The sequence below is a fragment of the Culex pipiens genome, chromosome 2 (assembly GCF_016801865.2).
Source record: "Culex pipiens pallens isolate TS chromosome 2, TS_CPP_V2, whole genome shotgun sequence".
Taxonomy (NCBI): domain Eukaryota; kingdom Metazoa; phylum Arthropoda; class Insecta; order Diptera; family Culicidae; genus Culex; species Culex pipiens.
Genome location: NC_068938.1, coordinates 91495708 through 91508181, shown reverse-complemented (window position 1 = coordinate 91508181; position 12474 = coordinate 91495708). Strand labels below are relative to the sequence as shown.

Here is a 12474-nt window from a genome sequence, read left to right as displayed (position 1 = left end):
TCGATTTGGCTCAAATTGGGAGTGAGGGTTCTTTGGCCCAAATAATTAGACCCGTATTTTTTTTTTTGTTTGGCGATTAGGGTGGTCCTATCCGAAATAGGGGGGTCCATAAAATGGCGTTTTTCGTTGATTTTCGCAAAATCCCCATTTGTTTATTAGTTGGGCTTTTAACGAAAAATATGTTAAGGTCCAAAAAAACTAGTTGAATATTTGAAAAGGTCCTATGAAAATTTAATTTGCCGATTTCAAGGTCTCGGGACCCCCAAAGAGCCCTTGTCTGAAAATATTTTTGCCTGATTCCTTGTAATATTTTAAGCAACATATCAAAAAATTGCGAATATCCATTAACACGTTTCGGATATTTTTAACTTAAAAACTGGGTTTTTCAAAACTGCGATAACTTGAAAATTTCAGTGATGTCCTATACATGTCTGGGTACCAAAAGTTGCGAAAATTTGGGTACCCAAATCGCTGAAATTTTCAAGTTATCGCAGTTTTAGTGAAAAAAGTTGATTTTCACCCGTTTTCGTCATTTTCCCATTTTTGCTCGCGGCGCGTCGAAAAACCCAGTTTTTATGTTAAAATAATCGTATCTCCAAAACATGTCAATGGATATTCGCCATTTTTTGATATGTTACGGAAAATATTACAAGGAATCAGGGAAACATATTTTCAGACAAGGTCTCTTTGGTCCCAAGACCTTAAAATCAGCAAATGAAATTTTTATAGGACCTTTTTAAATATTCAGCTAGTTTTTTTGGACCTCAATATATTTTTCCTTAACATTCCAACGCCCAAGCCTCCCAAAAAAAGTGGAACGGTAACTTCAACTCGCTGGTTCTCGGGCCTAACTCAATCAATCAAGATAATTCTTCTTTCCAGTGATTTGTTAGGATGTCTAGATGATTCTAGAACTTTGCAGAATAGAACTCAATTTGATCAAATCTGTAATTTTTGCGGTCAAATAACAAATAATGTGGAACCACCTTTATAAATTTGCCATACTAACCGAATTTCACGACCCAGAAAATTTTCAACATTCCTGAATTCGCGATATTTCACCGGCCTTAGTGATGACTAAAAAAACTTATTTTCCTGTTGCTTTTTTGTACCTAAGAAACAATCATCAAAGATTCTAAGACAAATTAATATGAAATTTTCAGAAACTTAACAAAAAAAATCTCAGGCCTGGGCAGCCAAATTAAAAAAAAAAACTCTAAAATCAAACTGTATCTTTTAACCCTCTACAACCTAACCCCGCCTCTAGACGGACTTCAATCTGAAAAATCGCCAAAAATCCATTTTCCAACCGATTTTTGATCTTTAAAAAGCATTGGAAAGAAGAACTCTTAAAATTTTACAAAATTGTAAGGTTGGGAGTTTAATTTGTTTTATGTGACTTAGCCAGTGTTTTTAAAAATGTCATTTTTTAGGGGTCAACTTTGGCTGTGTTTTTTACTAACATTTCCTATACTTTCAGTAAAAAGAAGTATGCAGTAATTTTTGTAGGGTCCCAGACTATGCCTCTACGCATTTTTTCGCAATTTAAATGATGATGGTGCCATTCTATAGCAGAAAATGTGAAAAACATGCAAAAAAATGAAAAAAATGACTGTAAAAACGTGAAAAAATTAGATAGGCAAAATGTAATTATGTTAGATGGTAGAATAGGCCAAATACTACCAAAAACAAACATAAACTAAACAAGATAAATACAAATTAAAATACTAAAAATAAAACAAGAAAAACATAAAACAAGAGAAGTAAAGTTTTTCGTAGAACAAACGTTGCTCAAAATGACCTCCTGAACACGGGAAAAATAAATATTTTCGAAAAAAAAATTTGGGCAGTAGAGGGTTAAAAACGGTGCACTTTTTGAAATTTTGTTTTGGTCATGTTTTCATGACTTTTTTTTTCTTTTAAGAATAGCAGTTTGTTGTGCCCTTGCTGGGCCACAGTTCAAATGCTGTGTTTTTATTTTTTATACAGTTCAGATCCGAAAGTTTTGGAAAAATTTCAGTTCGGATAATCGTAACTTCGTATAATCGCAACCTGAAAAAACCTTATTTCTTTTGCTGTATTATTTTCGATTGTCGATCTTAACGACCCCTAAACTATTCTAAAGTGATTTAGAATTGGCAATTCCAAGATGTCGGTGTTGAAATATTGAGAAATCGCATTTGGTTATTTAAAAAGCAATCAATCATTCAAATTTGACTAAAATGGGGTCGCAGAGTTCGAATTTTGTCTAAAAAGCAAGAAAATGACATGAAATACGATTTATTTTGTTGTTTATGATTCGATTACACTGACCTAAAAAATTAACAAAAAAGACTGCGTAGGCTCAACTCGAGGGCAAGCATGAAGGTTGGGGTCCCCGGAAACAAGTGGGATTTTTTTTTCAAAGTTTGTATGGAGAATTAGGGCGGTTCATCGCTGATGCATACAACCAAAAATGGCATTCAATATGTGCGAATTGCGCACAACACAAATTCTCCAGTTTGGAGAAAAACCATTCGGCCTTGTATTAAATATTTTTGAAAAATTCAAGATGCACGTATTTCTGGGGACCACAAACTTCATGCTTCCCCTCGAGTTAAGTCCAATAGTGGAGTCTGAAAATTAAAATTTCGTGGTTTTGCTATCTTGAATGATTGAGTGAAACGATTGTAACATTAACGACAAGTTGTCCTGACACATTTGTTTCTAACAATTTTAAAATAATTTTCAAAATAAAACGTGTACTATCTTCACCCAAACTACATTTCCTCGCTGTTGGGAAACAACTCACACGACACTTGTTGCCATTTCCACTCAACCCCCAACCCACATTGTTCACCCCTTGTACCTCGATACCCGCGGAACGAGGCGCACACAGTGTTTTCCCCGCACAATCACACTCTATAAAAGAGCGTGGAAGTTCGTCGCAACCGTTTAGAAAGACTGCAGTTTCCGGCGTGTTCAAAGGTGGTTCGTGTGGCCAAGAAGCAAAGGATATTCTTGAAGTGAGTGTGTGAGCGACAGTTATCGGTGCCGCAATCTGGGCAATTGATTGACCGTTTCGGAATTTCCCGGGAGGACACCTCCGCGCGCCAGTGACGACGACGACGATGATGAATGCAGTTGGTTAAAAATTCATACCGGTGGTCAACAAAATTGTGCTGTGAGAGTTTGAGGAAGGAGGACTACCTTTTAAACCTTCGGGACAGTGATTTGAAGACTGGTCGAGGCGATCATGAAGCGGGCCGTACTGCAAATAACCCTGTGGATGTTGGTGGTGTTGTTGCTACAGTCGGAAGTGGTGCTGGCAAAGGCCGTCAACGGAAATACTCGAGGGAACTCGCCAGGGCCAAACGGACGATCGCTGGAGGTGCCCAAGGCGCTGGAAGTGCAGTACGATGACTATCCGGTAGGTTGAACAAGGATTAAGGTGAAGCCGTTTAGTTTAAAGATTTTTTGCACCAATATAGATTAGCATATGCCAGTTGTATCTTTCTTGAAGGTCCTTGAGGATTTTTCAAAATTAAAATCAAGTGTCTCAAAAGCTATACAATCTTGTAATGAAATCATTGACTACCTGGTTGACAATCATTGAATAATGACGATTTTCATAACCTCAAAAGGAAATAGAAAAGCGTAATCAAAAACTCAAAACAACTCAAAAAATTACCCTTCTGGGTTAATGTAGATTCGAAAAGTACATTGAATTTCCCTTAAAGTTGCATGTTTCAAAAATGTTTGCAGTTAAAAATAACGAAAAATGGCAGAGTTTTAAAGGCTTTAAAACTTTTTTGGTGTTTTTCGATTTAAAATGCGTTTTTTCGGAATCTTCCGTACGCCACCAAATCAAGCGTACAATTTTACATAAAAGTCCCTTTGACATCAAATTTCTATCTCATCACCGTTTCAGGCTGCAAATTATTGAAAAACACCTCTTTTTTAGCATGTTCAAAAATGAAAGGGGTCGTACTGCCCCTCCGTCACGAGATATACAAAAACGGACCTCGGATTGGTGATCAGTAGGGCTAGTGATTTTTCGTGATTTCCCGGAAGCCGTGTAATCCATGAAATTTGCCTCTTGCCGTGAAATTTAGTACATACCTTAAAATGCCGTGAAATTTCAAATTATTATTAGAAAAATTGTTTTTTTTTTTTGTAATCGTACACTTAACAAGTTCCCAAATAAAAAATGCAAGGCAAATTAAGAACAGATTTGTAAAAAAATTTGTTCATTTCAATATTCTTCAATGTAGATTCAGATTCACACAGAATTTCCCGCAACATTTCTTGAATTCGCAAAATTCAAAATGAATGTAAAAAATTAAATAAAGTACAGTAAAAGAAAAAAATGAGTTGCAGTATTTTTTAATCCTTGTAAAATTTATTAAAATATGGTTGAGCAAGTTGCATATTACGTGAGATAAATGAGAAAAAGTTTTTTTTATATGTTGATTACAATACATACTGAAATAGCATTTTGTATGGTAACATAATTTTCTGGAATTTATTAAAAAATGCTGTTTAGTAAATCTTTTGCTGTAATTTATGAAAATAAACAAAGTTGATTTTACTTTTAATATTTGATTCGTTTTAGAGATATTTGAGCAAAACCAATTTCTAACTGCATAATTTCAAAAAAATCGAAGCAAAATATTTTTTCGTAAATAAGTATATTTTTAATTGTTTCTTGAACAACTGCTTACTTTTTCAGACACTTTGCTGTTCATAATTATACTTAAACAGAACATTTTTATGTTTATTTTAAGCAGATTTTAGAGTGCCATGAAATCCATGGTTTCAAAAACTAACCCGCCGTGTAATTTCGATTTTTTTTGCCGTGAAAAATCACTAGTCCTAGTGATCAGAAACAAAACCTACCCTTTAGGAGAATGTTTCACGCAAATCGAAGAGGGGTCAGGGTAACTGCTGTGTGAGTTGGCCGAGAGTTACCGTGCTGAAAAGAGGAACTCTTCAGCACTTGTATTGAAAAATTATCTTTTAAATATTGTTTTGATTTTATCAGTGAATTCACTAAATACATAGATAATTGACTTGAAATTCCATTCGAAGGATGTTATTCGGAATTACCAAATATATTGTATGGAACTCGTTGCAAAACTTGATGTTTTCAGTACTCGTCGTATTCAGCCAACTAGGTAAACCTCGGTGTACGATTCGTGCTGAAAATATCTTCTTATTACAACTTGTTGTATCATACTTTTAGCTATTTTTGCATAAACTACTATTTCTTTTCCTTTCAAATGTGGCGATCGGATTCATCGGCAAGGAATGCTGAAAAGATGCATAATTATGAACTTCTTGAACGTTAGGGTAGATAAAAGTTAATATCAATAAGTAAATTCTTAAACTATGTCATGCTTTAACATTAGGAAACGAATTTAGAACAAATTTAGAATTAATAACAATATGGCATTTGAAAATAGGAAGCTATTGTTGTTGTTTTTCTTTTGTAGTTGTATCTCAGAGGTCCAAAATTGAAATTTCTTGGACGAATTAATAGGTTTTTTTTATTGAATAATAATGTCTGAGAGCTGAAAAAATCGAAACAATACTAAATTTACATACAATGTTTATCTGCAGAAAAAAAAATGCAATAACAAGCCATAATTTCAACATTTGAATGAAAAAAAACTTAAAAAGTCTTAAAATACAGTGTACAGCTCAGTTGTTCAGTTCAGTGCTTTGCAATCATGAGTTTTCAATTAATGTAAGATATTACAAGAGCATAAATTGTCAAAAATTCCAAGGATTTTTTAATAAACCCAAACATGCTAAAAATGAGCCTTAGCCAATATTATCAGACTGACGATAGTTCGGCAAACTATTGTTCAGATTTTTAATGTTGAAAAAATAAATCTTTGTGTGATTTTTCAATTTTTCTACAAGAAAACAATTAGTTTCAATATCATAAAATCAGGCATAATTATATAAATCTGAATGAAAAAATAAAAATGATGTTAAAGTAATTCTTTCAATTTAAAATTATAATAATTCTTTCAATTTAAAATTATTCTGAAAACAATGTGCAGAATCTTAAATATGACTTAATTGACTTATTTAGAGGAAATTATTATTATTTGGCAGGTTGCACAACTTTTGATGGAAATTTGTATGCTCACTTCAGTACAAAATGCTTTTTAAGAAGCTCTAATTGAACTTCAATGTGCTGATATGGCAACACTATGTACTTTAAGGAATGACATTTGAGAAGGGCGTAAGTGTTTTCAACATTTTTGTAATTCGGAATTGCCATCGCATCGTATCAAAAATTGGTCAAAGACAAACTTGTAGGAAATTTGACGGGATTTCTGAAAAAATACACTGAATGAAAAAAAAAAACAGGCCACTTTTCTGAGATTCTCTGATTTTTATGTTTAAAAGTCAAATTTGAGGGGGAGCCCACGATTTTTTTTTCGTTCCAAATTTTTGTGAAGATGTTACAGAAAATCTCACGAAAAATGCAAGATGGAGCAACTCACCTAGAAAAATAAAAAAAAACTATTTACTGAAACTGTTTTTTTGAAAAATACTCTAAACTTCAAAATTTTTAAAAACCGAATACGGGATTCGATTCTCTAGACAATTTTACATAAAAGGTTCCATAATGACCACTGTCCTAAGTCCAATTCTTGTGAAATTACAACGATTTTAAAAATAAAAATGTTGAAAAAACTGTTTTTTATGGTTTTTGACAATTTCTATACGACAGACTTAATTTTTCAGTCTCGTAAATATTTTTACCGGAAAGCTCGTTCGATTTCCCATAAGATTGTCTTTGACCACATGTCAATTGGAAGTATGGGCTCACAGATGTAAGCTAAATGCATTACTCATAACTGAAAACAGAATATTTTTGTCAGTGTAGTTCAGTGGAAGGTAGTAACTCGGATAGTAAATTAGCTTAAATCATCAAAAAACAAGTTATTTCGAAAAGTGGTCAAAAACAATCTTATGGGAAATTGGACGAGCTTTTCGGTAAAACAAAAAAAAAAAAATCGTGGACTCTCCCTCAAATTTGATTTTTAAACTTAAAAATCAGAAAATCTCATAAAAGTGGCGTGTTTTTTTTCATTCAGTGTAATTTTTTCGGAAAGCCCGTCAAATTTCCTACAAGTTTGTGTTTGACCACTTTTTGATACGATGCAACGAAAAAACACTTACGCCCTTCTCAAATATCATTATCCGGTATTAACAACCGGTCCGGTACAACCGATTCCCTATTTTGCATGTAATTGCTCTATTATGATTGTTCTTTTTAAACATATAGTTATTTCCAAAAGTCTTAAAATCCATAATCTTGCTCAATTTCAACTACGTGTAACCCCCTTCAAGCAACCAAAACACGTGTCGTTAAATTTAGACCCAGCTCGCTAGGTGATGGTAATGCGCTTTTCCAATTTTTGTGGGGCTTTGATTGAATCAAAAACACCTCCAGTCTCTGGCACTGTGGAGGATGGGTTTTCCCAGCAAACGCAAAAGGCTTGTGGCCTCGAAAGTCATCTTGTTGGCCCCCAAATGTTAACATTTCAAAAAAAGATACCACGTGTTGTTCGTGAAAAGATAAAAGACGTTGGTGTCACAAGACTAGGATGTTAACTGAATTTGAGCGGATTTAACGGAAGGATGTGCAAGTGGAAACTCGTGGGCCTTCTTCATTGCGATTTTATTAATGCTGCTGTCATAACGATCGTACCCGGAAAAATGCCTGCCACGACGGAGAGGCAAGATTAATGGTGAACCATGAGCAGTGATATTCAATTTCAAGGACATGTCGTAGTATGACCTCTAATGTAGCCGGTTAAAGTGTAAAATCTCAGAAAATGGAGAAACTACGATTAAGAGCTTTAATAACTTTCACTTGCTTGTAGAGCTTCATGTTAGGTTTAATCTATTTAATTTTCAATTGGTAATCCAAAATTGAAAGTAAGAGAGAAAAAAGGGGAGAAAATAAAAACAAATCTGTAACCCCAGAATCTATAATCAATTTATTTTGTTCTGAAGCACTTTTTCCAATCAAACAGCATTTAAAGTATCGTTAACTCTTGCCATTTTGCCCCTCCTCTAAACTCCTTTCCCCAGATGGTAGTGCCGAAGCGTGCGGCCATGCTGTTGGACCGCCTGATGGTGGCCCTGCATCACGCGCTGGAAAAGGGCGAAGGTGACGAGGGCACGGGTCGGCCCATCAACAAAGTGTACCGCGACGCCAAGTACGGTGGCCACCCGGTTGCGACCGGAATGGTCAAGCAGCACCATCTGCCCCCAGCCGCCAGCAAAACAGAGCAACTGATGAAGAACTACTATGCCGGTAAGTTTAGGAGCAGTAAGGTGGGAGTAAAAAGATTGTTACACGAAAAGAGTGCTCAAGGTTGGTTCTATATTGGAATACTGAACTGTTTTTTTGAAAGTCTATTAAATCTGAAATTAATTTTAAATCCACAAATTTATATTCTAAACCATTCTTAAGTGGTTGTTGCTTTTCTAAAATTTTATCATTGCTTAAAAATAGAAAAATAAGAAATCCAGAAGTACATAAAACAGTAACCGGAGTGTGACTTTAAGCACCGGCACTTATAAGCATCCTGAGCTACAAAAAGGCTGGGAAATAAACTCAGGGAATTTTTGTTTGGCATGGGTCTTATTGAAAAAAAAAAGCTAAAAAAGTATAGAATATATTTCGATTTCAATAAATTGGCCTTGAAAATTTTATTGTTGTCTTTGGAAAATCAACAATTTTGCTTTTGTTCAGTTAACTTTAGCAAAATCATTGTGAAATAGGGTGACAATAAAAAATCGACATTAGGGATATCCTCTGATTCGATTCTTCAGGCAAAAAAAAAATATGATTTTGCCATTTTTTAGTCAAATCGGTTAAGGTTTAGGGGTCGCTTTTTATCGTTGAAGTTTATTTGGGGAAAATCGCAATGATGTATGGGGAAAAACATCGTTTCAGTATTTTTCTGCCAGGTTGTCCAAATTGTCCAAGTGTGAGATTCTTGTGGGAAATTTAATTTCTCACACTTTTGTCAAAGGGTGCAAGCGTACCGAGATGATCCTGATTTTTGTTGATTTTTTTAGTAAAAGGTATTTCTTATATACTTCCTATGTACCTTTTATTTTCTTTCAAGTACATAAGCTGATTTCTTTTCATCGCATTGCTAATAACTCATCAGGATCAACTCGGATCTTCTTGCACTCTTCGACAAAGTTGTAGGAAATTGAATTTCTTACAAAAATCTTACACTTGAACAAAATTGGGCGAGACCAGCGCCACCTGCTGCAAAAAATTCTGAAGCGGTGTTTTTCCCCATACATTTTCGCGATTTCCTCATATAAACTTCAACGATAAAAAGCGACATGTTAACTTTAGGTTGAATAATAAACTGTCACTGAATCCGCTTTGTAAATGCCGACCCCAATACTCTTCACGGGTGTTCCCCTCAGGAATAGGGAAAGATTTACTTTTTTTAATTTTTCTGAAGAGTCATTTAGAACAACGTAATTGACCCACAATTTTGCCACAATTCTACAACTTTGTACAACATTGTTGCACTCTAAAAATAACCAACAAAAAACTCGAAATTTTAAAATGAAATTCGTTGTTCTGAATGAAAAAATACCCTTCTGGGTTATTGTAGATTCGAAAAGCACATTTAATCACAGAAATTTGTCTGTCATTAAATTTCCCATAAAATGACATGTCCCAAAAAAATACATAACAGTTGAGTAACGAAAACTCGCGCTGGTTTTAAACTATTTTTTATTGTTTTCGATGAAAAATATTTTTTGCCTTCCTCGCGTTACTGAGGAAAGGCTATAAAATCACTTGAAAAATGAACTTCTTAATTTGACCTCGTAGACCCACCTTCACGTATACCTATCGACTCAGAATCAAATTCTGAGCAAATGTCTGTGTGTGTGGTGGGATGTTGCTCATAAAAAATTGCACTGGATTATCTCGGCACTGGCTGAACCGATTTGGACCGTTTTGGTCTGATTCGATCCGTCTTGGGGTCCCATAGGTCGCTATTGAAAATTATAAAATTTAGTTACAAACTTCAAAAGTTATGCTAAAAAAAACGATTTTGATAAAAGCCCAGAACGTTGTTAAAAGGGTGGTTTTTGTAAGAAGCCCCATCATGTTATACATTTTTTAGAAAGGTATTTAAAAGACCTTTCCAATGCGTCCAAGACATTGAAGATCTGACAATCCTATCAAAAGTTATAAGCACATAAGTGTTATTTACGCACTTTTTGGAGGCCGAATCTCAGATATTTTGATAAAAACGTTGTCCGGATCTCTTATGCGACCTTTCGTTGGATAGGTACCCGAGCAGACGGAAATAACTTGGGAATAACATTTTTTGATATTTGAAAATACTAGGCCAATAACATTTTCTGTTATTTATATCAAGATTTGTTATTCGTCGTTATGAATTTTTTTGTAATTGGATTGTTATTGTGATAACGGACTTATATCATTTTTAGCTATTCTTCGAACAAATCTTTGTTGTTATTTTTTGTTATTTTAACAACTAATCCGATCATCCCAATAACAGTTGGAGGTATTCATCCATAACAAAAAATGTTATTCCAAAGTTGTTTTGGCTTTCAACCAATATCAGACCAATAACAATTTTTGTTATGATAACATAAACTGTTATTAAACCCTTATGCAAAAATGGATTTTTCATGAAGATTCCATAACACTTTCTGTTATTTTAACAGTATTTGTTATTGAAATGGCATGAATTTTGTTATTACCGTCTGCCCGGGTATTCAAAAGAGCTTTTCAACGCGTCCAAAACATTGAAGATGTTATTTACGCACTTTTGGGATTTTGGATAGCACCCTTTAAATGTGAGGAAGGCGCCAACCACTAAGGATGGATTAAGTAACTTTTTTTATATTCTGAGTACGCCATCACCGCTCCTCCGTCACTGTCTATTATTTTATGGAACATTTAATTTGCTTTTTGATTTTGCAACAACCCAGCTGGGTAATTTTTCATTAAGAACACAGATAAGTTAGTTTATAGCTGGAAATACCCTGACCAATCTTTGCAACTTTCCAAACGTGACACTCGTAAGATCAAAGTTTGTTTGCTTTCTTCCAGAGGCAGAGGCCGGGGACTCGGACGAGACGGCCAACGTGATACCCGATGAGCTGGACGAGCTCGAGGGCCGCAAGGAGCTGCTGGACGAAATGGTAAACACAATCTAAAACCAAAAATCGTTTCTTTCTCCTAATTGGTGTGGTCAAGTAAAAACCCTTTCCCGGCGTGAACCCAAAGGCGTTACTAACGGGGGCTCCTTTTTGCCTTTTAGATGGACATCCACACGAGGGGCACCGAGGACAAGACGAAAAAGGGCCGTTACTGGAAGTGTTACTTTAACGCTGTTAGTTGTTTTTAAGCTGGTTTTGCGAAGATTGCGGCACGGGAGAAGCTGCTCAAGATTGGGTATGGAGCACTGAACGGGGGAAACATCTCAAAGGAAGGCCATCCAGAGGAAGTGGAAGAAGGAAAAAAATGCAGGAAAGAACTGAAATATTGTTCCAAACAAAGACTTTAAACTCACCGTTTGCTGTATAATAAAATTATACACACCCTAATATCCCCAATACTGACATATAGTGAATAGCTTTTAATTCGATGTTTTACTCGTAACGAACACGCACTTGTTTGTAAATACTCTGATTGTTTCGTTAAATATACAAACACAACACACGACTTACCAGAAACGAAATGATTCGCGGAAGTGTTACGCTTTCCATGCGTAGCGGTTTGATAAAAAGGCGGCCCTATCCGAAGTGGGAAGCTTTCCGTTCGAGGGGAGCTTTTATCACAGAGTGCATGAGAGGAGAAGTTGAAAGTAGAAAGGGAGGGCTTTTATCAGAAACGGTTTTCACTGGAGAGAGCTTTTATCATTTTATGGGGACAAGTATTCTCTGGGTATAACTATACGACGAAGGGAAAAGATAAAGTAAAGAAGTATAAAAGGTGAAATGAAGTTTACATTTTTTTAACGATGCACATCAATAAGAATTTGGGACATCGAGATTTCTCTTACAAACATTTAGAATTATTTACAATCAACTGCTGAGTTTCGAATTATTTCTCCAGTTTTTTAAGACATTTGCTTGAGCAATTTTTGTTCTGGGAAAAGTTTTAAACTGTTTTATTTATTTATTATTTATTTTCAGTATTTTTCACAAGTACAATCACTGTTGCCTAGTTGCTGTCTTTTACATTTTTCCAGACAGGTTTTCGATTAGCCATTGCTTATTACATTTGTTTGGGTAAACTTAAACCATAAGCTATAAAATCGCAATAAAAGGATTCAATGCATTTTTTTGTGATAAAACAAAAGGATTCGCGAGAAAAGTCGAAGGCCAAATGGTCGAATGGTCAAAAGATTGAATTGACAAAAGGTCGAATGTTGAAAAAGTGAAAGA

The 12474-nt window shown here is 34.9% G+C and overlaps 1 protein-coding gene across 3 annotated transcripts; it reads left to right on the top strand.

The window, feature by feature from the left end:
* Window positions 1-2932: 2932 nt before the first annotated feature.
* Window positions 2933-11749, top strand: LOC120424963 (uncharacterized). Of its 3 annotated transcripts, none has more exons than XM_039589317.1 (4): window positions 2933-3409; window positions 8101-8326; window positions 11135-11226; window positions 11346-11749. In XM_039589317.1, the coding sequence occupies exons 1-4, from the start codon at window positions 3236-3238 to the stop codon at window positions 11430-11432; spliced, it is 579 nt and encodes a 192-aa protein (XP_039445251.1). In that variant the 5' UTR covers window positions 2933-3235; the 3' UTR covers window positions 11433-11749. The 3 variants fall into 3 exon arrangements, with proteins under 3 accessions (XP_039445251.1, XP_039445254.1, XP_039445253.1); XM_039589320.1 differs by having other exon boundaries at window positions 11135-11270; XM_039589319.1 differs by having other exon boundaries at window positions 11135-11280.
* The last annotated feature ends 725 nt before the right edge of the window (window positions 11750-12474 follow it).